General features: G+C 36.5%; 1 protein-coding gene across 2 annotated transcripts in view; it reads right to left on the bottom strand.

Moving 5' to 3' along the window:
* LOC113258537 (ubiquinol-cytochrome-c reductase complex assembly factor 1) overlaps positions 1 to 27,631 on the bottom strand; it is a 92,675-nt gene that overhangs the window by 57,299 nt on the left and 7,745 nt on the right. Inside the window, exons 2-5 of one of the 2 annotated variants that reach the window (XM_026503366.4) lie at positions 22,375 to 22,479; positions 13,365 to 13,460; positions 11,924 to 12,031; positions 5,127 to 5,199 (exon numbers count right to left, since the gene is read on the bottom strand). In XM_026503366.4, the coding sequence (XP_026359151.1) occupies positions 5,127 to 5,199; positions 11,924 to 12,031; positions 13,365 to 13,460; positions 22,375 to 22,479 (382 nt within the window). The remainder of the gene's footprint in view (positions 1 to 5,126; positions 5,200 to 11,923; positions 12,032 to 13,364; positions 13,461 to 22,374; positions 22,480 to 27,631) is intronic. The other variant, XM_026503367.4, reaches the window with a different exon arrangement.

Genomic DNA, 27,631 nt, shown 5'->3' with positions numbered 1-27,631 from the left:
TTGGAACCCAGCAGGAGGGAGGTGAAGGCTGGCCTGGCCAACCGTACAGCTATTAAGATACATGCCATCTGAGAGTGGGCCAACCACCCTCCACCTAGAACAAGAATAGCCATGAGAAACTCTCAAGCCCGGATCTGAAGTTGGGTCTTTTTTGGATGCTAGAACAAAACATTAAAAAGAAAAGTTTTCTTGGAAGTCTGTCTTTCAATCTGGAAAATGAAATTTGGCTGCTTCTAAAGGACAATCTGTTCAATTGCTACCTCTACATCAAAGCTTCTCGGCAGCCTCCAGGAGCCTTTCCAATTCTCTCAGAGAGGGAATCAATTTTTGGGCTGGAAAGCACAGACAGAAAGACAGGCCAGCAGCTGGACTTGGGTCACAATTTTCCATTCTGGGGGTCGGCTCAGGGCTAACGATGGGAAAAGAGCTGGCATATTGACTCCCTGTACCCAATGGAGTCAGAACAGAAACCCACAGGGTAAAGCCCTAAGAAACAAGACGACTGAATGTCTGACCATAAGCATCACAAAAACATAGCAGATCTTCAGCTCAATGAAGCGTGTTTAAACACTTCAAAGTTAAAATCTGTTACTGCCTTTTGTCAAGATCACACTCTTGCACCAATACACGCTCGGTGTGTTATTTTCTGAGGCTAGGTACTTTCTTCCTCAATACCAAGTTGGATAATATTAAACAATTCATCACTGTTATGGAGTGGCAGTATTAACACTGTTGTTTGTGTAATGCAGGCTCTGGGGTCAGACCTCCCGATTCAAAACCCTGACTGTACCTCTTACTTGCTACGTGACTCTGGGTAAAGTTACTTAGCCTTCTCAGTGCCTCAGCTGTCTTCTCTGTAAAAATGGGAAGAACAAGAGAACCTACTTTATAGGGATTTGTAAGGATTAAATGAGATAAGGCCTGTAAAATGTTTAGCAAAATGGTTAATATTTAATAGGTACTCAATAAATATTTACTACTGTTGTTTCTCAGTGAATTATTTAAACACTATGGTTTAAAATATTTTTAATAGCTCACTATTTAAGACTGTGTCAATAAAATGATGAACCTCAATCACTGACTCAGAACTTATTCATTAAGGAGCCTCCTCTCCAAGGTATTAAGTCTCTTAAGAGCTAAAGACAAAGCAGTTTTCATACAGTACGGAATTTCAGTATGGAATTAAACACAAACTTTACTGATTGGCCCCATCTGTTCCAAAGTGCTTCTCATAACAGAACTGATCTCCAAAAGACCAGTTAGCAAGCCACTGCAGGCTCACAGACGTTATGCTCATTGATGCCACAAATGACATACACCATCAGAACATCTTAGAAACAACAGGGGACTGACTGTTAATCTCACCAGTCAGAATCCCCAAGGTCTAGGTCTCTGGATCAAGACCTTTGAACACATTGGCTCTGAGATGATAGAGAGTCTATAACTTGGGCATTTTATGGGGGTCTATCCAAGAGGCTATAGGCCTATTGTTTACTCACAAGCACAGTGTGAGTAAACAACTCATTCTTACACAATCTTCATGAATTAACACTGGCCTCCCTTCTGTTGGAAGAGTAAGGAAGACAGTGTTGAGCTACCTAAGCCTCTCTATCCTTTTTAAAAATTACTGAATGCTCAGGACTCTTAAAAGTTGAGCCCTAAAATACCAAAAATCCAAGGGAGCAACAGATTAAAGGCATAATCTTGGGAAGTGATATATATATATTCTCTTTTTTTACCCCAAACCTGCCTGGCCTACTCTTTAGAACTTTTCTATAGAAGGTACAAGAAAGTCTCATTGTTTCATAGATATTTATCTGCCTCCAAATGGTATTTTTCAGATTGGCTCCCTTTTTTATTCCTAGCCACGGTTCAGAACCACTTTGGTTTCATTTAAAATTTAATCTACCCACAAATGTCAAAGATGGACCACACTGGAGCATGATACCAATGAAAAAGCTATAAGTCTAAAAGGCAATTCTTTTTTTTTTTTTAATATTTTTTTATTATATTATGTTAGTCACCATACAGTACATCCCTGGTTTTTGATGTAAGGCTCGATGATTCATTAGTTGCGTATAACACCCAGTGCACCATGCAATACGTGCCCTCCTTACTACCCATCACCGGTCTATCCCATTCCCCCCCCCCCCCCCCGAGGCCCTCAGTTTGTTTCTCAGAGTCCAAAGTCTCTCATGCTTCACTCCCCCCTCTAATTACCCCCCCTTTCTTTATCCCTTTCTTCTCCTACCGATCTTCCTATTTCTTGTGTTCCATAGATGAGAGAAATCATATGATAATTGTCTTTCTCTGCTTGACTCATTTCACTTAGCATTATCTCCTCCAGTGCCGTCCATGTTGCAGCAAATGTTGAGAAATCATTCTTTTTGATAGCTGAGTGATATTCCATTGTATATATGGACCACAACTTCTTAATCCAGTCATCTGTTGAAGGGCATCTCGGCTCCTTCCATGATTTAGCTATTGTGGACAGAGCTGCTATGAACATTGGGGTGCATATGGCCCTTCTCTTCACTACGTCTGTATCTTTGGGGTAAATACCCAGTAGTGCAATGGCTGGATCATAGGGTAGCTCAATTTTTAACTTTTTAAGGGACCTCCACACTGTTTTCCAGAGTGGCTGTACCAACTTGCATTCCCACCAACAATGTAGGAGGGACCCCCTTTCTCCACATCCTCTCCAACAATTGTTGTTTCTTTAAAAGGCAATTCTTAAATTGAGTTTTAAAAAACCTTAAGCAAGAGTGGTGTCACTGAAAAATGTACTGCCTCTCTATGTAACTACTTCAAAGGGCAAAGCTAGAACAAAGCTTACTGAGGTGAACATATTCTAATATACGTAAACATCAGTTTATAATAGAATATCTCCTAAAGGTAGTTCTTATTTAAAAACAGTAACATACAAAAATATTAAAATGGATTATAATTTCTTTTTTTTTTTAAAGATTTTATTTATTTATTTGACAGAGAGAGACTGCCAGTGAGGGAGGGAACACAAGGAGGGGGAGTGGGAGAGGAAGAAGCAGGCTCATAGCGGAGGAGCCTGACGTGGGGCTCAATCCCATAACGCTGGGATCACGCCCTGAGCCGAAGGCAGACGCTTAACCGCTGTGCCACCCAGGTGCCCCTGGATTATAATTTCTAATTTGCAGTTATATTCTTTCACAGGCCATGTGGTATAGTGGAAAAATTCCTGGCCTTTAAGCCAGACAACGTAGGATCAAGCCTCAGCTAAGCAACTTTGGGAAATCACTTAGTCTCTTAAGTTTCAACTTAAGAAAAGAAAAGAAAAATGAAAACAAGAATACAAGTCCTTCCTATCCTACAAGGTTTTGTAACTCCTAAATGAGATCAATGTAAAAGTATACCATGTAAATGTGAATTATTAGCATATAATGGTAATAATGTGTTCAAACTTTTATTTTTATAAGTAGTTTACAACAGATTATAAATTGAAACATGATATGTTACCTTAAATATATAATAATAACCTCATTATTCAATCTATAATATTTTTTTAAAGATTTTATTTATTTATTCGACAGAGATAGAGACAGCCAGTGAGAGAGGGAACACAAGCAGGGGGAGTGGGAGAGGAAGAAGCAGGCTCATAGCGGAGGAGCCTGATGTGGGGCTCGATCCCATAACGCCAGGATCACGCCCTGAGCCAAAGGGCGTGTCACCCAGGCGCCCCCTCAATCTATAATATTAACTCAAGGATCTTCAATAATGAGGACTGGCTAAGACAAAGATAACTAATAAACATCATTTCAAAATAATTATAAATTTATGACTTATTTATGGAATCAAATGTTAAATAGATATCTGAGGATGAGATTTTAAAAAGATATGATGAAAAATACTTGGCGACATGTATTCCAGAAATCACTTAAGAAAAATACAACTTCTAATACTAATAGTTTCTTCATCAAATAAAGAATATTTTCTCCTTTCAGACTAATTTTTCCTAAAATGAGAAATTTTTAGAGATTAAAAGGAAGAAGGAAAGTTTACTTTTGTCCCTATGAATAAATAAGAAACAGAAGGTAGACACTAAATCAGGATTACAACTCAGTAGGGTACTTTAAGTTTCTAACATAACATCAATCTGCTGAAATTGTAAAATCACCAAAACAACTTGCATTTGGTTTTAAAAAACCAAAATAGTTATTAAATAATCCAAACTGCATCTACCTATCTTCCTTGTTATTAACATAATTCTACATAAACATTTGCTCTCCATGAAAAATATCAAGTATATACAGTTAAGTAAGTGTTTGTGGCTTGCAGGATAATGGCTGTTACCACAGATGTGCACAGCACACATTTCTTTCCAAAATCTGTAGAACTAGAAACAGCTTAACTTTCCCAATTACTTTATAAGTACCTGCTTTAACTAACTTTATTTATAACTAAACAGTTTACAGCATCAAAATGAATACTATATTGACATAACCAACTGATAGTGGTGGTACAAACCAGTAAAACTCTTTTGGAAAACAATTTATCAATGGATATAAATTATAAAATTATATATATATATATATCTTTTGACCCAATTATCCTTCAACAGAAAGAAAACAGTCATTAGGCATCAACCAAAACAATTAAAAACTAGAAATAAAAGAAGAGTGATTGGCAAAAAGTTCATTTCGTCAAAATGCTAAGCAAAACATCCAGAATGTAAACAGGACTTGTTTACTATGAGTACTCATATGTAAAAAGACGCATGTGTGGAAAAATGTCAAAGTACTAGTCAAATTTTTAGGTTTCTTCTTTTTTCAAACTTGTTAAAATGTCTTATTTATAGGTTTTTTTGCCCTTGTTTATTCTATTAACAGGGAAAAATAAGCAGGTTTTATTACACACTCTGTAAAGGAAAAATTGTTTCACTAATGACTCAAAACCGATACAGTCATAAAAATGAAAAATAGATTCTTTTTTTTTTTTAAGATTTTATTTTTAAGTAATCTCTCACCCAACATGGGGCTCAAACTTACAACCCCAAAATCAAGAGTCACGTGCTCTACCGACTGAGCCAACCAGGCACCCCATGAAAAGTAGATTCATTCTCCTTTTCAGAACTATCAAAAGTAGTAACTTACTTAGAAAGAATTCCTCGAAGTCAGTTTTCTCCACACAGCTAGTATACATGCGCAGGGCCGCAATCTTAATCTTCTAGACAAAAAAAATAAAACCATACTCAAGATATGACCAAGTATGTTCTAGTGCTGTTAGATGTAGGTCACAGCATCTTGTATTTGTTCAACTAGGAGGAGGAGTCCAAACCTATCTCTAGGCAAATTTAATAGCTAAACCAACACAGATTCTTTCTTTCTTAAAGCTAACCACATAATTTTCACATTTTATAATTTAGCATCAAAATGTCAAAAAGATTTTTCTAATATTTAAATGAAATCTCTCCTATAATTTCCTTCATCACATTTGAGCCTCTAAATCACTGTTCAGCATCATTCACATTAACTCTTTATAATCTGAAATCCCTTATATTAAAAAATTATCCATTCTTCTGACCAAAATCAAACAAACAAACCAAAAAACCCCCTCAATCCTTCAACCTTACCTCAGAAGCACTACTATCTATTCTGTAAGTCTTTTTTATACCTTGGGGAAAGAGTCATTTTTTTTCTGTATTCTCCCTAGTTTTATAGTTTGTTGAATAAGAGAAGACCGTGCTTACAAATAAGGGTTCTTAATGAATGCAAAATATAGTAAAAGGGTCAATATTTTACTATTCCCCAAAGCATTAAGAATTCTCTTAGAATCTGGATCTGAGTGGTGGTTTTAATTTATTCACTGTATACTTAAGGTGTGTATATTTTACCGTATATACATTATACCTCCATAAAAAATAAATCTAAAAGTGAAAAATAAATTCTTTTAACAGTTAAATTGTAGGTCCGAGGACCAACTCAGTGCTAAAGTAAGGAAGTATTTCTAAGGACTTTCAAAATATTTCCTTAAGGATACAATGAAATAAATTAGGCCATGCACGAAAGCCTTTATAGCAGCTTATTTTTTCTTAAAATGATAGAAAATTACAAACTCAAATATGCAGACTAAAAAAAATGCACAAACAGAATGAAATAGGAACTGAAGAAAAAACAATCTAGAATTTTAGTAAAGCTATGTTATTAAGGTTCATAGTCACCAGAAATATACTATATCCAATACTATATATAATGCTCATTTCTCAGTACACTGTAGGGTCAAAACAGCAGTGTCTCTAATAGGCAGAAGTACCCAGAATAAATTAAAGAAGGATTATGTCTCTAATTGTAATTAAGATTTTTTTCTTTGCTAATTTGAGGTCTGTCATATTTTCAAGGCTTTCAGAGTAAAGCTCATATAGGGGAAAACAGAATAAACACAAAACAACAAAAACAGATATATCTACAAGGGAATAAATCAGCATTAGAAGCCAATTTAAACAACACCTACAGTAAGACACTAAAAAAGCAGAGCAAATTAAACCTAAAAGCAAGCAGAAAGAATGATATAATAACAGAGATCATAAAACTGGAAACAGAAAAATAGCACAGAAAATCAAAGAAGCCAAAGCCAGTTCCTCAATAATATCAGTAAAATTGATAAAACATTAATAGAACTGATCAAGGAAAAAAGAAAAAACAGAGAAGATAAAAATTAGCAGTATCAAGAATCAGAGAAGGTATCAAAACATACCCTAAAGATACTCAGAGAATAATAAGAGACTATTATGAGCACCTTTAGGACAACAGATGTGATTATTAGAGAAAATGGACAAATTACCAAAACTCCCTAGAATAAATAACATGAATAGCCCTGTATCTACTAAAGAAACGGGATTTGTGACCAAAAACAAACAAACAAACAAACAAAACCTTCTCTGAAGAAAACTCCATGCTTGATGGCATCACTAAACATCATTCAACGTTCCTACCAAACATCTGAAGAAATACTAAATCTCCATAAACTTTTCCAGAAAACAAGAGGGATGAACACTTCCTAGCTCTTTCTATAAGGCCAATATTACCCTGATACCAAAACCAAAGTCATTAGAAGAAAATAAAACTACAGAACCACAGCCTTCATGAATAGATGCAAAAATCCTTAACAAAATATTAACAAATCAAATCCAGCAATATTTTAAAAGGACAACAAATCACAACCAACTGGGATTTATCCCTGGAATGCAAAGCTGATTCAACATTCACAAATCAATCAGTGTAATTCCCCATATCAGCAGGCTGAAAAAAAAGCCTCTTTAACTTTGTAAACATCTGCAGCTCTAGGAAGCATCTGACATAGAACACATTTTGGGAAGTACTGGTCTCTACCATCATCAAACTAATGATATCCTAATATCATTATCCAAATGCTTTGGCTTTGACCGGCCTATTTCTATCCTCAAGACAGGGAGTTTAGGACATCTGTTAGCTCTTCACTTCAGTCAACAGTTTATTGAGTACCTAACTCAGTACTTGATGTGGATTTGGATGTTGGGAATACAGCAGTAAACAAAGAAGTCAAAAACTCCTGTTTTCATGAAGCTTATGGCCTACCTCAACTACAGACACACTGACCTTTTTTTTTTTTTTTTTTTTGCCTGTAAACATAGGAGAAGACACTCAACTTTATCAGTAACCAGAGGAATGCAAAAATACCATTTCACACCATCTAATTGGTAAACATTAAACAGTTTGACAGTATCAAGTGTTGGAAATGATACTGAACCTTTAAACCCTAACTGATGGACGTATAAACTGACAGAACAACTGATGAATATAATTTAATAGTTAACAATATTCATAGACTAGTACCCAGTAATTCCATCTCTCTCTCAAGAAACTCCTACACAATTTAAAAGTACTGTCATTATGAAAAAGCTAAAACAACTGTCTTTGGTAGAGGAACAGTTAAGCTGTAATTTAATTATACAATGTGAAGCTATTCAGCAACTGAAGTGAAAAAAATCAGATCTCCACTCAAAAACATAATGTTTACTAATAAAAACAGGTTGAAAAGTGAGATATCACTTACATAGTTATTATGAATACAATATAGAATAGTGTGTATGTTGTTTACGGATGATATATGAGTGGTAAAAGAACAAAAATGTACACGAGGATGACAAAAAACAACTTTAGAATAGTAATTATCTCGGTGGAGAAAGAAAGAGAAGAAAGGAGAAATGGGCTTGTTTATTTTCTGTAAAAGTTTATCTTGGAAAAAATAAAGCTAAAGCAAATATGGCAAAAATTAATATCTGTCAAATATGGGTACTGGTATCTAAATGTCAACACATTTACAATTTTAGTAAAATTCCTAATGGCCTATTTCTTGATTTTTTTTCTAACTCCACAGTTTCCTTCAGAGTCTCACACAGAGAGTCCTCTAGGTTCATAATCATTCTGCCTGAGAAAGGCAGATTTGCCACCAAAACCCAAATCTTCCCTTGAGAAGGTTTTCCCCCACAACATGTTCATGAAGAAAGCCTTCTTTACAAATAATGAAGACCTCACCAGATTGGCCAGTGTATTTATACACTGCTCATAATGTGGCAATCAGGAGCATTTTATAGTTCCTCACTTTTCCTGCAGTGAAGCCAAGCCTTTATACTTGGGTGAGCCACTTTCCTGGACAAATGTCTAAAGCAAGTCCCCTAAGACCATCACAGAGGGACTGGAAATAACAACTTGGGGAAAGAATTTCTTCCAAGATTCATGCATTAATATAAGTTAAAGAGGTAGGTGGACTAAATTCCACCCAGTCAATACAAATTGTTCTGGTTCTCAGAACACTTCATGTTTATTTCATTCTAACTTTGGAAGACTTCATCAGTGTCCCTGATGAAAACACAAGCACCTCAGACAGCTTTAAGAAATGAAAATTAGCTCTCCCACTGACTGATGCATCTTGTGTCATCTTACAGGATGAAAAATGAATGCAGTAAAAGGTTTGCACTAACAGCTGTGTGAGAGCTGAAGGGGCTTTGAAGTCATTTGAACCTTCTATTCTGTACTGGAATTCCTTCTACAGCATTTTTGATTCACAGTCAACCATCTGGGCCACTGTTCAAACAAGTCCAATGACCCTGGGAGGTTACCTATACCCCTGAAGGACAGTTCTTGTTAGAGTTTTATGAATGTAAATCTGCTTCATGTAACATTCATGAAACATTCACTGCCCAGTGGAATACCTTAGTTAGATTAAGTCTCTTCATTTTTTTTTTTTAACCAATACCTGAGAAGAACCATCATGTCTTCTCTTTTCCAGGGTAAGCATCCCTATTTCCTTCCACCACTCTTCATTCAAAACGGCTCCTGAAGCCTTCACAAGGCTCACTGCCCACTTTTGAAAGCATTCCAGTTTGTCAGTGTCCTTTAGAACAGAAATAATTTTTTGGCTTTATGCTAACCTGGAAACTGCCTATTCTATGACATGTGACTGAACCTGGGAAATGCTGTCCTTGTCTTACCTGATATCACTACATAAAGATAATGGAAAAGAATGGTTATTTCAGGACAAACAGGTAAGGAAAAGCTACATTTAAATTCCTAAATATGAATCTAGAAGAAAAATGAAACTACATATGAAAACGTTACAGAAAAAAATGGAGGAAAGAAGGTTGATACTGCTGATGTCAAGCAGATATTTTACTCCCTAATGAAAGGCATGTGAAAACACAAAACTCAAAGATCTTTCTAGTGCAATCCAATACACGTGTCTAGTCATTGATACCTGAGTCAACACTTACTGAAAAGGGCTTGCAATCTTTCTTTTTATTTATTTATTTGACAGAGAGAGAAAGAGAGCAGCAGAGGGAGAGAATCAGGCTCCCTGCTCAGATCAGACTCCCTGCTCGGACTTGATCCGAGGACCCCAGGATCATGACCCCAGCTGAAGGCAGACGCTTAACCAACTGAGCCACCCAGGCACCCAAGGCCTGCAATCTTTTAAAATGGGAAGTTACACCTATGTTTTCCTATCCAACTTATACTAGAATGGCATACTTTGATGTTTTGATGTCACAAATTAAAAAATGAAGGTTACAGAAAGTAAACACTGCCACATCACAAAGCCTTTTAAAATGCAAATATTAAGTACTTAGTTGAGGTCACAAAGGAACCAAGAAAAATCAAAGGCTAACTTAAACTACAACAGTGAAGAAATTTTCCTGATGATTTAGTAATCCTCCAAATGGTAGCCAACTTTCCCTCTGGAATCATAAAAAAACAGACTAGACAAAGCAATGGTAGCAACCAAGTGGAACTCAACCATCAAGAAATGAATAAAACAGTAAATTTTTCCTTTTTTTCTTTCTGCTCTCATTTCCCTTTTCTTTTAATTAATTTCTAATTTTCATTTTTTTTTAAAGATTTTATTTATTTATTCGACAGAGATAGAGACAGCCAGTGAGAGGGAACACAAGCAGGGGGAGTGGGAGAGGAAGAAGCAGGCTCCTAGTGGAGGAGCCTGATGTGGGGCTCGATCCCATAACGCCAGGATCACGCCCTGAGCCGAAGGCAGACGCTTAACCGCTGTGCCACCCAGGCGCCCCTAATTTCTAATTTTCAAACAAAACACGTTTTTTTAAGTTTTTGAATCCAAATGCCATAATCACAAACCTTTTTTTCATAAGAAAGATTCTTGTTAAAATCATTACCCAATATACCAATGATTATCATTTGCCAAAAGATTAAGATGTAAAAAAGATAACTTTAATGAATATAACTAATATTTCACTGATGATTAAGAAGGCACTTCATAACCTTAGGCTCTCAAGAACATCATTACCTAGTAATATGTGTTTTCTTCTATACTTTTCAAAGCCCCGTGAAAACAAAATGTTTGCAGAATCACCATTTGCTTTTCAGAATTTATATAAAAAAGACATTATAGAGAGAAGCCTATACTTGGCTGCAGTGAGAACTGTTAGGAAGAGAACCAGACATTGCAAGGAGAACTACAAGTAAAGTCTGTAATAAAACTAAAATTCTAATTTGAATCTATCCTGCTAAAATGGTATAACTGGCATTATTTGATCATTTGGGGCAAAGCTATGATGTTCTCTAGAAAAGTCCTCCCTACTGCTTTGTGATGACTTGCTTTGATTAACATGTAACTTAACGACTGATTAGGCTTATCCAACATTCTAGCAACCTTGAAAAGCATTAAAGGCTTTATAGCAGAAGTTAGAGAGAAATGCTAGCACCAGGAGATAACTGGGCTAATATTTTATTACTTTAATTGGTTAGAGGCATTGTTATAAAAACCCAGGGGCAATATGCACCTGATGCAGAGAAGACATTCATTCATTTATAGCAATGACTATAAAGCAAAAAATATGCTAAGCTAAGACTTGACTAGGAATGACACAGCTAGCAAATATCCCTCCATAAAAAAGAATTATAATAAATTACAAAATTGATTAATTTTAAAAAGGTTATTAGTAAAATTTTAACAAAAGTCACTCTAAAAAAAAAAAGTCACTCTAATGACCTAGTGAAAAAGATCACTTATGAAAAAGGATTCATCAGAGAGTAATATTTCCTTAAGAATGCTACCCATCAGAACATATGGCCCATCTACTTCCTTAGAACTCATTTGTATGGCGTATCACGTAGCAAGAGCCTGGAAAGCCCAGTCTCACTGGCTTAGCCTGTACTGAGATATTTCTAAGGAAATCAAGTTAAGGGAACAGCGACAGTATTCCAGACCTGCATATTACATAGATCTGACTCAGAATGAGAGGGTGAGGGAGGAACAATACATTTTGAAGCTCTCAAAATAATGTATGAATTTCACAAAAGCAAAGCAGAAGCTTTAAAAAAAATCTATAAGGAGCAGAAAGCACAAAGCCCAAAAAGAAAATGAGAAGAATTTAAAAAGAATTTACCCATTTACTGTATTTCAAAGGTCCTGTAAATCCCATGGCTTCTATTATCTTCGTGAAGGCACCAACCTTCTCCTCAACAGGCTGTGGAGAATCCTTGGTAGTAGAAAGCTATTTCATCAAAAAGAAAGGGACAAAATCAGTTACAAAAAAAAATTTTTTTTAAGATTTATTTATTTATTTTAGGTGGGGAATAGGGAGAGAAAAACTTTTTTTTTTTTTTTTTTTTTGAGAGCAAGAGCATGAACAGGGGAAGGGGCAGGGCAGAGGGAAAGGGAAAAGCAGACTCCCCATTGAGCAGGGAGCCCCATGCAGAGCTCGGTCCCAGGGCCCTAGAATTATGACCTGAGCCAAAGACAGACACTTAACCAACTGAGCTATCCAGATGCCCCTAGACAGAAAGTCTTAAGCAGACTCCTTGCTGAGTGTGGAGCCTGACATAGGGCTCGATCTTACCACCCTGAGTATCATGACCTGAACCAAAACAAAGAGTCAGACACTTAACCGACTGCACCACCCAGGCACCCCACAAAATAATGTTCAAAAATAGAATGCTTTTGTTTCTTATTAGATCTAAGGGTATTTTTTTATTGCTTAGATTTTTTTTCACCTAGAATTTTTAATTCTCATTTTTCTGGGCATCTTATCACTCAGTGCAAATATATCTGGAACTCTAATAGGTGTCCTTCAAGTTTCAGAGCCACCTCACTGACTATATGCCTATGAACCCATGTCTAGGAAATGACAGATTTGGGCTATCAGAATAAAAGTTCTATGGAAAAGAGTACTTTTAACAGGAAACATTGACCCTTACCTCCCAAAGAAGAATTCTGAGAAGTGGAATGCTCTATGTTTTTAGCATAACAGGAAAAGGAAAGAAAACTACTGTCTGAAAGCAGTCAAAAGTCATTCAAAATCAAAACTGACCAAAGCAAGCACTGAATAAGTGTTCCTAAACTCGTATTTTTTAGTATAACACATTTTATTAATGACTATAGAAGATACAAGTCTTGTAGTTTGCAAATAAACTCCAAGAAAAACCTATTCTAATGTTAAGCCTCTCCAAATGAAGGCAAGCTATATAATCAATAAGGAATTCTCCAAAAGTTAAATATTACTTCAAACATGTTTAACATACAAAAATCTTTACACTACTTTTAACATATAAAAAATCCGTAACAACTGTTTTCTCTAAAGGGTTTTCTAAGCAAGACAGTACAACAGAAGAAATACAGGGCACAGGATCAGAAGCCTTAGGTTCAAATATTCAGTTGGTCTGTCGCTTATCTTCGTGACCTTGGGCAAGTCACTTACTTCCATGAGCCTCACCTTCTGCATTCAATAAAATTCCTTGCCTCATCCAGCTAACCATTTTGCTGAGGTTCAAATAAGAACACCTGTGTGAAAGCAGTCTATAAATGTAGAAAACACTAATAATTCTCACCTTATTTGTGGTGTGATACTTCCTACTCCTCTGAACATCTATCCCATGAATCTGTTCTGATCCACCACATTCTAGGGACTGGCTCACCTGAGGCCACTGGGGGATTAAAAAAAAAAAGATGTAAGCAACAGAGAGCATTCACTTGGACAGTTACTCTGAGTAGAGCTGCTTCAAAATTAAGACTACAGAATCTCTCCAACCTTGCTTAACGTAGCTCCTGGTGATCTGATCACCAAAAGAATCCAAGATGGGCACTTAAAATTGTGTCTGGTAGGTACTCAATAAACATCTGTTGGCTACCTGAATAAATAAAAGGACTCGGTTCTGGAAACCTGGAACTAAATACATCTGAGTCAACTCTAGGAACTAGAATTGCAGTAAAGACCTACCTAAACAATGGCAGCAGTGTGGTATATGGGGGGGAGGGGACTCTTAACAGTCAATTTTAAGTTTAAAGCCTGATTCTGCCACATATAAGCTGGGTGGCCATGAGCAATTTACTGAACCTCAGTTGCAGGGAGGATTGAAGATAACACATGTAAAGTAATTTCCACAAAATAATAAATAGAAGCTGCCATCATCACCATCACCACCAACATTGTTGTTCAGATCAGAATTGCCTTCCTTTTATGTTCTCATTGCACTTGAATGCATTTTGGCAATAAAATAGCCATTATTTACAATCATCACGTGCCAGGTACTATGCTAAGTGCCTTACATATACTGCCTTCTTTAATACTCACCATAACACTATTAGGTTGGTATTAAAATTAAGACCAATAAACACAGTTTTGAAAACAAATTCCCAAGGGAAAAAAATTTCATGTAAGAGAGCCTCACTGCAGCATTATTCACAAGAGTGAAAACTGGGGGGGAAAAAAGTCCAATAAGACGGTTAATTAAATTACGGTAAAGTCACTCAATGGAAAATCAGGTAGTCATTGAGATTTTTTTAAATACATTTTATTTTTTAAAACAGTTTTATGTTCACAACAACACTGAGCAGGAAGTACAAAGAACTCCCATAAACCCCTTCTTCATACACTCACATCCTCCACTATCAGCATCCCCCAGCAGAACAGGACATTTCTTACAATAGACGGAACCTACCCTGACACATCATTATCACCCAAAGTCCTAAGGCTCATTATTGTTGGCAACATGAAAACACTTGTATGTATAAAATTATAGGTAAAAACATAAATGCATATGGGCATCTCTAAAAGAAACATACAGAAATTAAAGAGTTATTTTGTTAACAGAATTATGGGTGAGGGAGCAGAAGGAGGGTTACCCCTTCAATTCTGGTTTACTCCAAGAAAAGAGGGAAAACATGAAATAAAAATGATTTTTTTTTCTTTAATCCTAATGAGGGAAAAACAGAATTTCTAATTGACAGTTATTTACTTTTCTTTCCAAATACGGATATAAAAAAATTAGTTAGGATTTTCCTGGTCAGTCCTAAGAACACTTATGCTTTAATTCATAGGTATTAAGCAGGCTTTGTAAAACAGACTAAACACAGAACACGTCCCATTATATTACATACATCAATATAATGGTTTATCTAGAACACAAAGCACTCAAACAGGTTCAAAGAACAACGGACAATTCCAACTAGCCATGCTTTGGGGCAAACTCTCTTTTACTAGATTACATGATCCTTCTCTTCTCCCATAGCTCCAGGAGTAACCAATGGATTCCTGTGTGATTGTCTCATCGACTGCTACATTTCTGTCCTACCATTATTCATAAGTTAACATTTAACACTATTTGAACTATTGCAGTACCTAGGTATCTAGTCCCAAGAACAACACCTTGTTTCCCCATACCTACACATATTTATGAATACACACATTTACTATTTGTTGTTCTTGCCCCCCAAAAAAGATTCCCTTGACCTTTAAAGACAACAATTTTTCCTTTCTTTATTTCTTTTTTGTTTTTTTTAGATTTTATTTATTTATTTGACAGAGAGAGAGACAGCCAACGAGAGAGGGAACACAAGCAGGGGGAGTGGGAGAGGAAGCAGCAGGCTCCCAGCGGGGCAGGGAGCCTGATGTGGGGCTCAATCCCAGGACCCTGGGATCACGCCCTGAGCCGAAGGCAGATGCTTAACAACTGAGCCACCCAGGTGCCCCAATTTTTCCTTTCTTTAAACTGAAGAGATACCAATAAACAACTTTTTGTACAAGGAAAAAAAATACCCTGAAATACTCAAATGTCACTTTTTCAAAGAGGCTTTCTCTGACCATTTTATCTAAAATAGTTTATCATCCCATCATTCTCCATCATAGCAGTAGCCTGTTCATTTCAGTCACAGTACTCATTATAATGTATAATTATATGTTTATGAAACTTGCTTATTTTCTATCACCACTACCAAAAAGATCCATGAGGGTAGAAACTAGGCATATTACCAGAATCAAATGCAGTGTGTTAGATATGGGAAACACTCCAATATTTGTTGAATGAACAAACTCAACCACTTATATGGTTATTTCTTATTATTTCCTTCTTGTCTTTATCTACATACACGCCATGTATATGTGCTTCATTCACCCAATCTTTATTTAATGCCCACAATATGCCAGTCTTTGTGTGAGGTTTTAGGATACAAACAATCCCTGTCCTCAAGCAGCTCATAGTTTTATGGAGAACAGAAAGAAGACTCACTACACAAGAAATGGAACCAAATATCACATTTCAAAATGGTAAAAGGGGCACCTGGGTGGCTCAGTGGGTTGAGCATCCAACTCTTGATCAGCTCAGGTCATGATCTCAGGGTCGTCTGATCAAGCCCTGTATCAGGGCTTGGCACTCAGTGGAGTCTGCTGGAGATTCTCTCTCTCCCTCTCCCTACGCCCCTCCCCTTGTTCGTGCACTCTCTCTCTCATAAATAAATCTTTTAAAAAATAAAAATAAAAAATAAAATAAATAAAATGGTTAAAGATCATATACTGCCCCCCCACACACACACACAGAAGTGTTAAGCAAAGATGCAGAGCAACCAGAACTCTCATACACTGCTGGTGGGAGTGTAAATGGTACAATCACTTTGGAAAATTATTTGGCAATATCTACGTAAGCTGAATGTATGCACATTCTAGAAAACTCAGCAATTCCACTTCTAAGTATATACCCCAAAAGAAATGTGTACATATGTTCACCAAAAAACATGTACAAGAATGCTCATAGCAGCACTGTTACTAACAGCTCAAACTGGAAACAATCCAAACACCCATCAATACATAAATGAGTCATGGTATATTTATATAATAAAATACTACACAACAAGAATGAATAAACTAGTACTACACAGAGCAATACTGATGAAGCAAACATACAGAGTACATACTGTATATTTAAAACGCAACTATTTTATGATATTCAAGGTGAAGACTGCGGTTAACCTTGGCTATGGGTAGTGACTGGGGGGCTCAAGGAGCTTCTTGGGTTCTATTTCTTGATCTGGGTGCTGGTTAGTTCACTTTGTAATGATTCATTGGGCTGTGCACTTACGATTTATGCCTTTATATTTTTATTATACTTCAATAAAATGTACAAAAAATGCTTAAAGGTATATAATAAACTATGTAAACTATAGAAATTTGGAGGCGAAAAGAATTACATACAGTCATCCAAAAAGACTTCACAAAGAAGCCTTAAGAAGTGGGCAGGACAAAGGAGGTGAGAAGTCAAAGTGGAGGGAGTGCAGTAGAATGGAAGAGAAAAGCATGGAGGCAGAAGCCCCAGCTCTGCCTATCATAAATTTGTTTTGAGAACCAAATAAAAAAGTGTATGTGAAAAAGATAAGCAAACTATAATGCATAACATAAATGCAAAGACCTATTCCAGACAACTCCAATGATAAACTCTTGCAGGCAGCCCCTCATTTAAATATAAGATTTGACCCCCTTTTTTTTTTTTTTTTTTTTTTTGCTTTCAGAAAGGTTCTGAAAGTAAAGAGACCTCCCTGATCCAAAAGAAAGAAAGGAGGAGGAAGGGAAGGGAGGGGTGGGGTGGGGAAAGGAAGAGAAAGGAAAAAAGAAAAAAAGGAAGGAAGAAGGAAGGAAGGACTCCAGCAATTCTGGAACATCATGGAATATGTAACTGGTCCTTTTAGAAAAACTATAAGCTCTACCAGGGCATAGTCTACCTTATACTTCTTTTATTTTCTGTCCCATTGCTCAAGATCATTCTGGGCATGGAGTCGGCACTCAATAAAACTTAGGTGGATTTTTTTTCAATTTTTTTTTTTTGTTGTGGGTTTTTTTGGGGTTTTTTGGGTTTTTTTTAAATAAAAAGACAATCTGGAGAAGGTCCAGAAAAGAACCACAGGAATGATCAAAGAGATGAATAAAAGGTCCTAGTGGAAAGGTTAAAATGAATTGAGGCTGTTTAGCTTGGAGAAGAAGCAACTGAAGAACTAAGGAGTAACTCAGAATAACAACACTTGAGCTGGAAGAAATCTCAAAGATCTAAGTCCAACCTTTTCACTTCGCAGATGAGGAAACTAAGACCCAGGGAAAGCTTGCAACTTGAGGTGGTTTTAGGACAATTTTTTAAGTTTCAGTTTATACAGTAAGGATAAAATTCACCCAAATAGCATGAACACACATATAGCAACAAAAACAGCAATTACAACTTATTGAAGATCTCCTATATGCCCTGCACCTATATGTTTGATGTTTTACTTAAATTATCTGACAACAACTTTGCAGAGTTGATACTATTTTCTCCCATTTTAGAAATGAGGACACTAAGGCCCAAAGAAGAAAAGTTCTTTTTTTAAATAACGGATTAAACATATATTCAGAGCTATCTTCTTTCCCCTATATCAAGCTGCTTTCAAAAACCTAAGTAGAGGCCAGTGACATATGCTCTGCACACTAAGCACAATATCTTAATTTCTACACATTCCAAATACCATTCTCCAGTTAAAGGAACCAAGGTTCCTTAGAGAAATTGCTGAATCTAAGGCTAAAGCAAAGAAAATACAACATGAACTTGAAACATCTTGTGGTGCTAGGAAATAAAGAATGTTCAAAAATGATGAAAGCATGTAGAAAGGAACTTGAATGAGTTCCTAAGAGCCAAACCTGGGACAATTTGATCCACAAAATTAATAAAAAGCAAGATGAATTACAACTCACAGAGGGAAGTAAACATCTATGAGCTCATACTGATATAAATAATTGGATAAATAAATGGAGAAGTAGCAGCTCTTCTTTACAGTAGAATTCCAAGCAATAAATATAGCAGTCATGATGGAAATAGAAAATCATCATTATACAAAACCACAGTAATGATTACGGCAGTCAAGAACCATCAGTAGAATTACCACATAATGCATAATCTCACTTCTGGGTATACATCCACAAGAATTCAAAGTAGGACCTTGAAGAGACATTTGCACACTACAGCAGTGCAGCATTATTCACAATAGGCAAGATGTGAAAGCAACCCAAATGTCCATCAAAATGGATAAAGCAAATGTGGTGTATACATATAATGGGAAATTATGCAGCCTTAAAAAAGTGAAATCCTGTCACATGCCACAACATGGATGAACCTTAAGGACATTATGCTAAGCAACAAAAGTCACAAAAGGACAAATACTATATGATTCCACTCATATGTAGTATCCAAAATAGCCTAAATCATAGAAACAGAAAGTAGAAATGTGGTTGCCAGGGGTGGGATGGAGTGAATTAGTGTTTAAGATTTTATTTATTTATTTTTGCGGTTTTGAGAAAGAGAGAGAGAGAGCGCGCACGTGCACATGAGCGGGGGGGGGGGGGGGGGGGGGGAGGCAGAGGGAGAAGCAGACTCCCCGCTGAGCAGGGAGCCTGATGTGGGACTTGATCCCAGGACCCTGGGATCATGACCTGAGCTGAAGGCAGATGCTTAACCAACTGAGCCAACCAGGCACCCCTGAATTAGTGTTTAATGGGTATAGAATTTCAGTTTAGCAAGACGAAAAAGTTCTAGAGATCGTACAACAATGTGAATATACTTTACACTACTAAACTACAGAATTAGAAATGGTTAACATAGTAAATTTAATGCTCTGTGTTTTTTAACAACTTTTAAAATAATTAATTAATTAATATTATATATCTTAAAAAAAAAAACCACTGATGGATGTTAAAAGTAGTGAGCAGAAGGATGCTGAGAAACAGAATATCTGCATAGACTCTAAGTATCTTCTCACAAGGTACTTATTAATTACAAAGGGGAAAATAGTAACTTTATAGTAGGGAAACCTGACAGACACCAATTTAATAATCAAGTGATCAAAGTTAACCTCACCAATAACAAGACATATTGGCATCATATATCCCCTGTAATTATGCACTGAGAAGGGAACATCACTTTTGCCAAAAATGTATAACCTAATTATAAGAAAATATTAGACAAACTCAAATTGAAGAACCAAATAAAGGACATTAGTGGAAAAAAGACTGGTAAAACTGGACTAAGTTACATAGATTAGTTAATAGTATTGTATCAATGTTAATTTCTTAGTTACAATAATTGCACTATGGTTATAGAAGATATTAACATTAGAGAAAGCTAGGCGAAGGGTATATGGGATCCCTACTATTTTTACAACTTTTCTGCAAGTGTCATTTATTTCAAAAGTTTAAAAAAATATTTTTATTGTTTTTATTTTTTAAGATTTATTTATTTATTTGAGAGAGAGAGAGCAGAGTGAGTGAGAACACGAGTGGGGGGCAGAGGGAGATGGAGAAGCAGGGAGTCCCAAACGGGGCTCGATCCCAGGACCCCAGGACCACAACCTAAGCCAAAGGCAGACTCTTAACCTACTGAGCCACTCAGGCACCCCTAAAAAATGTTTTTAAAGTAGACTCATCAAAGTATGACAGAACTTCAAAATGTTATTTAGGAAAGACAGAGATGAGAATACAATGTCCCTAGCTTTTCGAAAATGGTAGCAGGATTATAGCATTGGACATTACCTTAGAGATCATCTGATACTATCACTTAACCAATGAAGAATTCTTTTATGCCATGCCCTTAACATACAGTCTTCCGACCATTGCCTGAATATTTCCAGTAACAGGAAATTTACTATGTCAAAATGCAGCCCACACATTCCATGACCCCACAATTCTAATTAACACAAAGTTCTTCTCCATTCTGAGCTAAACCTGCCTCCTTGTCAGACATATACCTGAGGAAAACCAGAGTTTTCCAACCAGGGGTCCCCAAAGCGGGAAAATGTGCGAATATGACAAAATGTCCAGTTTATTTACATTGGCTAAAATTACAACTTGTCAGCATGAGATAAACCACCCTAAGTTATTTACATGGATGATGTGCTATAATGCTGTCCCAGAACCTAATACGGTACTTGGTACATATTGGGTATTCAAGAAATGTTTATTGATTCAAAGAATGAGGCACAAGTCTGAGAGTCACATAATGAGTACCTCCTCCACCACCTATGTACATACAAAAACAAATGACTTAGAACTCTATGATAAATTCCATTCAAATTTTCCAATGCACAAAAGCAACAGAACATACCCCAACTCTGAAAAGAAATAGCTGCATGACTACATAAAGTAGAATGCCTCCTCTGTACAGACATATTCTTTATTCATTCAACATATATTTAGCACCTACTCTGTGCCAGGGTGAGTGAGAAGCCCAGGAAGTACAGGCACAAACAAAACATGTCCTCAGAAGGGCAAGGCTTACACACTAGTTAGAGGGAATTACACTATTTTAAATCGTTTTAGTATATTATATTTATGTAAATAAATTATATAACACATTTTTACATCAAAAATATTTTAATTGCATCAAATATAAAAAGAAGTTAGTGGCTACAGAAGGAATTCATATAAATTGGTAAGAAAAATAAATTCCCAGAGATAAATTGAGAAATGATACAAGCATATGATTTTTACAAACTAGAATGTAACTGATAAACATAGAAAAATGTTTAGCCCTGACAGATAATACAAAGCAAAACAAGGTAACATTTTCTACCCAGTTAGTTTAAATTTTTTTAAAACACCCAATTCAGAGGGGTAATAATGAAAGACTAGTTATATATACATTACTGGTGGCACTGTAAATTACAACAACCTTATGGAGAGAGAAACTGCTCATACTCACTGACCCAGGGTATACCCTCCTAGTAATTTATCTTTAATAAATAATTAAAATTTTTAAAAACTATATACCAAGAAAATGGTAACTATATTAAAGCCTATAATGACAAAAAAATTGGAAATAATTTTAATATCAAACAAAGCCTAAGTAAATAGAATAACACGTAGCCATTAAAAAATTTAATTATGCAATCTACCTAACATGAATAATGTCTGCTCTAATAAGTGAAAAGACACCAGAAAATAAAATTCTGTGGATATTTGTTAAGGTATCTAAGGAAAAAATTAGTACACACACACGCACATAAGGACTGGAAAAAAACCAGCAGATGTTTTCACGTTTGAGGTCATGGATGATTTTTATTTCCTTTATTACTAAATTATTTGTATAATTAACAAAAATCAGGAGAAAAAACTCTCAAGGAGGGTCCAAGGTAATGAATCATGTGGTTAATGGTAAACTAAGGCCTCAAATTGTTCCTTGGATTTTGTGTTCATAAAAAGAAAAAAAAAAGAAGAAAGGAAGAAACATTTCTCACCCCGAATAAAAGTGGCACAGTGTGGCTACAAAAAGAAAACTGAAGTTAACTCTGAGATGAATATCTGGAAACATTCCCAACAGTAAAAATCATCAGACTGTAGCATGGTATCCTAGGCTAAGTTCCACTGCTGGGGTATTTAGAAGCAACGCCCTAGACACCATACTGTAGGAATCAGCCCTGAGCTGGCACCACAGAGACCCAGAAGTGGTCTCATGAGGTTTTTCCATCACACAATTTGTTTGGCTAATCTATAAATATATGACATTTGCAAATAAACACTAAGGTTTTCATACCAAGTAAAGGAACAACAAACCTTACCTGGAAAGTACCAGACAGAGCCCTGCCCCACTGTCCCTGTGTAGAAGACACAGGTACCAATCGGCTGCATACTGGAACCCACTGGGAAATGTTAATCCGGTTCCTCTAGAGAAAGAAAAAAATGTCTGTCAAGAATTATATCCAACTTCACATATAGAAGTTTAGAAATCCTGCCAGAACAGGGTACATGAAAAGAGAACTTCCGGGGCGCCTAGGTAGCTGATTCAGTCAAGCATCTGCTTCGGCTCAGGTCATGATCTCAGGGTCCTGGGATCAAGCCCTGTGTCAGGTTCCCTGCTCAGCAGAGTCTGCTTCTCCCTCCCCCTCTGCCCCTCTCTCTGCTCATGCTCTCTCTTTCTCTCTCAAATAAATAAACAAAATCTTTAGAAAGAAAGAAAGGAAGGAAGGAAGGAAGGAAGGAAGGAAGGAAGGAAGAAAGAAAGAAAGAAAGAAAGAAAGAAAGAAAGAAAGAAAGAAAGGAAGAAAAGTTCCAAAATAGGACCAGGACCAAACATCCCCATGCTCACCTCTCTAAGGATAAAATGTACCCCTGCCTATTACTGATCTACGAACCAAAACAACTCTAGTAATAGCTGACTCAAGCAGGGGGACATGGGTTCCCTCTCAGGAAAGTAACAAAATAACCAGACTTCAGGCATTTTACAATTAGATTATCATTTAAATAAGAGTTTGCAATGCCTTTTCATAAACACTGACTTGTCTGAGCTTTACAGAATCCCTTTATAGTAAGCAGTGTGGGATCGCTATCATCCTCAAAAGGATGAAGAAACTAGGGCTGAAATGTTTAGGGTGGGAAAACACAGTAAGGCAATTTGATTTCCAAAACAAAAGAGGGAGATTAAATGGCTGTCAGAGTTATGATTGAAGTTCAGTTTTCCCCTCTGGTATTAACTGACCTCAGAAAGGCCTCGGCCAAAGTAAAAGACTAAGCTGGGGAAAGGAGAGCTCCATTTTGTAAATGAGAAGCCTGCTTTATTTTACGAACCTGAATTACATTCCACCGTATAAATGGCATTCATGTACACAGCACTGGAGATCTCTATTCTAGGAACCAATTCTGGGGGACCCAAGGATTTCTTTCTACTTGACCTATAGAGTTTATAGGACCACAATGAGGACTGGATACACAAATTGTTTAAAAACACTTTGCCGGGGCACCTGGGTGGCTCAGTAGGTTAAGCACTGGACTCTTGATTTCGGCTCAGGTCATGATCTCAGGGTCATGAGATCAAGCCCCACTTCAGACTCCATGCTGGGCATGGAACCTGCCTGAGATTCTCTCCCTCTTCCTCTGCCCCCCACCTCCGCTCATGCGCACACACATGTGCACACTCTCTCTAAAAGATAAATAAATAAAAATTAATTAAAAAATAAAAAATAAAGCGAAACAAATAAAAAAAAAAAACCAAACAGATAAACTACAGTACTAGGAGCCAAAGATCTGGATTCTAGTTTAAACTCAGCTAGTCTAATAGATCTTTACAAATAATTTAACCTCTACAATGCACAGATTCCTCATAGCAATTATTAGTAATATTTATGAGTACTTGCTATGTGTTGGGCACTTTTCTAGGTACTTTACATATATAAACTCATTTAGAGCTCACAATCACCACCCAATGACCTAAGAATATTGCTATTATCTCATTTATATGGATAAAGAAACTGAGGTATGGACAGCATAAGTAATTTCTCAAGGTCACATAGTTAATATAATGACAGGGTTAAGATTTGAACCCAGGCAGCTCAACTCCAGAATCCATGCTCGTTTATGGGATGAAAGGGTAAAGGGAGTATCTCCAAACTCTATCCTAACACCCTATGATCCAGTCTTGAAACAATTAAAACATAGTATAGTACTGTGGAAAGAGCCATGTACTTGGACTCAAAAAGCACTGATTTGACTCTTGGCTCCTCTGTTGAGATACAAGCCTTTGTTGCCTCTTCTATAAAATAAAAGAAAAATCCCTACTTCTCAGGATTTAAGAAAAATCAGCAAATGTACCTTGCAGCATGTCCAAATAAATAATAAGTTGAATCTGAATCTCCATTTCCTCATGAGTAGGCAGGAAGGGGTAAGAGTGATGTGGAGAAAGGTGTAGGAATTTTAAACCTAGAAATGCTTTCTCAAGTGTCTCACAGTTTTAAAACCATGTAACTGGGGCGCCTGGGTGGCTCAGTTGTTAAGCGTCTGCCTTCAGCTCAGGGCATGATCCCAGCGTTCTGGGATTGAGCCCCACATCAGGCTCCTCTGCTAGGAGCCTGCTTCTTCTTCTCCCACTCCCCCTGCTTGTGTTCCCTCTCTCGCTGGCTGTCTCTCTCTCTCTCTCTGTCAAATAAATAAATAAAATTTAAAATAAAAAATAAAATAGAACTGCGTAACTATTTTTAATAGACAACTCACAACACCTTATGTCTTAAATGAAAAGTAAAGCTTCAAAATATTTTATTCCAGCTGAGATTTGATCTGTTGGGATAATATTCAAATAAGAGACAGTTACTGGCTTTTTGTTTACTAACACTGAATCATTTTCCAGAATCATTCAACATTAGATGTTCCTTTCCTAAATATGTAAATGTGGGACAAGATGAAATTTCTGCAGATTCAAGCCCAAAGCAGGGACAAAAAAGTAAAGGGAAATTACAAGTAGGAACAATACAAACTTTTCAAAGATTTTCTGAAGAATTTCATCACGTTTTCTCTCCATGTCAACAAAATTTTTCTCTGTAATTTTGGTTCTACCTGGTTTTATGCCAATACTTTAAATCAGTTATTAGAAGAAAGAAACAATCAGCTCTGTTCTTTCCTTCTCCAATCCTACAACAACAATTCTTGTCCAAACCCTTAATTGAAACTGAGGTGCAGCAGAAAGGGTATTTGAATCCCAAGACGGTTATTAAATAGCTGTGTGACCCTGAATGAGTTACTCAACATTTTGGACCTCCATTTTCCTTTATGTAAAGTGGGAATAATAAAAGCTACCTCACAAGAGTGTTTCAGGGATCATCTGTAAAAGCACCTCAAGAACACTAAAACACTCACAAAAGCATCATTTTAAAATTGTTACTGAATTATGTACACAAGCTTCTCTTTTCACAGCAAACTGTCATAGCAGCAAGAATCATTTTCTTAAAATATTGTTTTGAACCTGGTATTCCCTTTCTCAAAAGCTTGCAGTGCCTCCAAGTGCCCTTTTAGTCAAACTTAAACACCTGATCTTTACCAACTGGACCCCTCTAGACTCAACTTTATACTTACATACCCTGTCTTGTATTCTCCATTCAGCAGTTCTAAAACCCGACGCAGATTCCCTGGTTTGGGAATTACTGCTTCTCTCCACACAAGCTAATCCCCTTCTGGTCAGTTCCTCTGGGACTCTCTTCTTCCCTCTTAGCCAACCCATGAGCTCATTAGCTTCAAGAAGTCGCCCCAGACTCCAGGTACTGGTTCTACTGACTCTATTTGGTCCATTTTCCTCCGCACCTCTCCCAGTACTTCATTTATAAATATAAATCTGTGGAAGTACCTCTCTCCCTCTTACAGATACTGACATATCAGGCCTATAACAATTAGCAAATCTCAACTCCCAAGTTTAGGAAAACATTCCTAGCCATTTCCAGTGGTTAAAATTACTGCTTTAACTTAGGATATTATATACACCATAACTAAATGGGAACTGGTTTTATTGTCTTTTTGCCTCACCAACACTTCAAAGACAAGTTTCATGTTTTTATTTCCTGTGCGTATTGTAAATTGCAGATGATTTTACATTTGTATTTCAAAATACTCTGAACAGACCAATTTTTCAACTATACTTGAATCAATCCACTGAGCAGCCTGTTGCTGCATGTGGTTTTTAAGGTACATAGTATTTTCCTCGGCTTACTCATGAGCTGGAAAAGGCTTTACAGGGAGTCCATTCTCCTATTCCCCATAGTTTTGTTTTATAAAGTGAAACAAACACCGAGTTAGTAAATACTGAACCATCGCTCCTAGGGTAAATACAGGCTTAGGTTCCTGCAAGCCTCTGGTCACATTTTCATATACCAATCGATACATAACCTTGTGTGTTTCTGTTTAAAGACATCTTATTTTATTATATATGTGTGTATATATATATACGCATATATAGTTGATTCATTAACATTGAACTCATGGCCAATAGCACGTAACTCACTCCTGAACAAAACTTACCTAACACATAAATTTTCTCTGTAAGAAACACCACAGCCTTCTCGCACTTAGCAACACTAGATAGCACTAGACGGCACTAACATTAGGGGGCCATATTAAACAGGGAAATCACCAACAAAGCACAAAAATGCAAAAAAACATGGCATTAAATAGAACATGAAAAGGATACTTGTTCTCAGTATAAGAGCTAAAATAAGAAGTTAGAATATCTATCTCAGCTAGGAACTTGCATGTTGCAGCTCAAATTTTTCACTCCTCTGCACATATCCATAAATGACCCCAAAAGTGCCATAAGTATTGATTTTGGAATTACAAATAAATTTTAGCAAGTATAATGAATTCAAAAATACAGAATCTGTGAATAATGAAGATCGACCACAGTCACCAAATCTACTCTGCAAATGTCCACTGGCTCCTGTACTCTGAATACCATGGATGCTAATTCAGTTCCATAATCCGAAAGATAAACACCACCTTACTTACAAAGTGGCATGCTACAAAAGGATACTTACACAGAGAGGAGCAGAGAATGTTCATAATTATTGAATACTCTGCCTCCTCCCATTTTGTTAGGGGTGTCCAATCTACGCTTTAAAAGATTGATTAAATCCAGGGAAGATTTGAGCAAATCAGTAAATATATTAAGACTGAGCAAATAAGCATATATATCAATTATTACAAATATTAAAGGTTTCTGTTAGAGAAAGGCGTTAACAAATATGAAAAGGCAGAAGGGTACAATAAACCCTGTGGTACTAGGATGGATTTAGAGTAATTGGTATGGGTTTTTAATATGTATAATAAATATAGAAATAGATGTGTGTTTATGTATTTGTACACACTTACATATACTTCTTATCCCTGTCTTGATAGGTCCTGGAGGCAATGATTACATCTAGCATCCAAGTTTGGTTTCTAAAGCAATATTCACTAAAAAGAACTAGTCTTCTCTGGAGAAAAGTTACTGAATGGAGTTGATGCTCCTTAAAGCCTTATTTGCAAAGAACTAGCATTATTTGATCTGTTAGTAGTTCTTTGGAA

The sequence above is a fragment of the Ursus arctos genome, unplaced genomic scaffold (genome assembly GCF_023065955.2).
Source record: "Ursus arctos isolate Adak ecotype North America unplaced genomic scaffold, UrsArc2.0 scaffold_16, whole genome shotgun sequence".
In the NCBI taxonomy this organism is placed as follows: Eukaryota; Metazoa; Chordata; class Mammalia; order Carnivora; family Ursidae; genus Ursus; species Ursus arctos.
The sequence above is the reverse complement of the archived record's forward strand: the minus strand, read 5'-3'. Positions and strand labels throughout refer to the sequence as shown.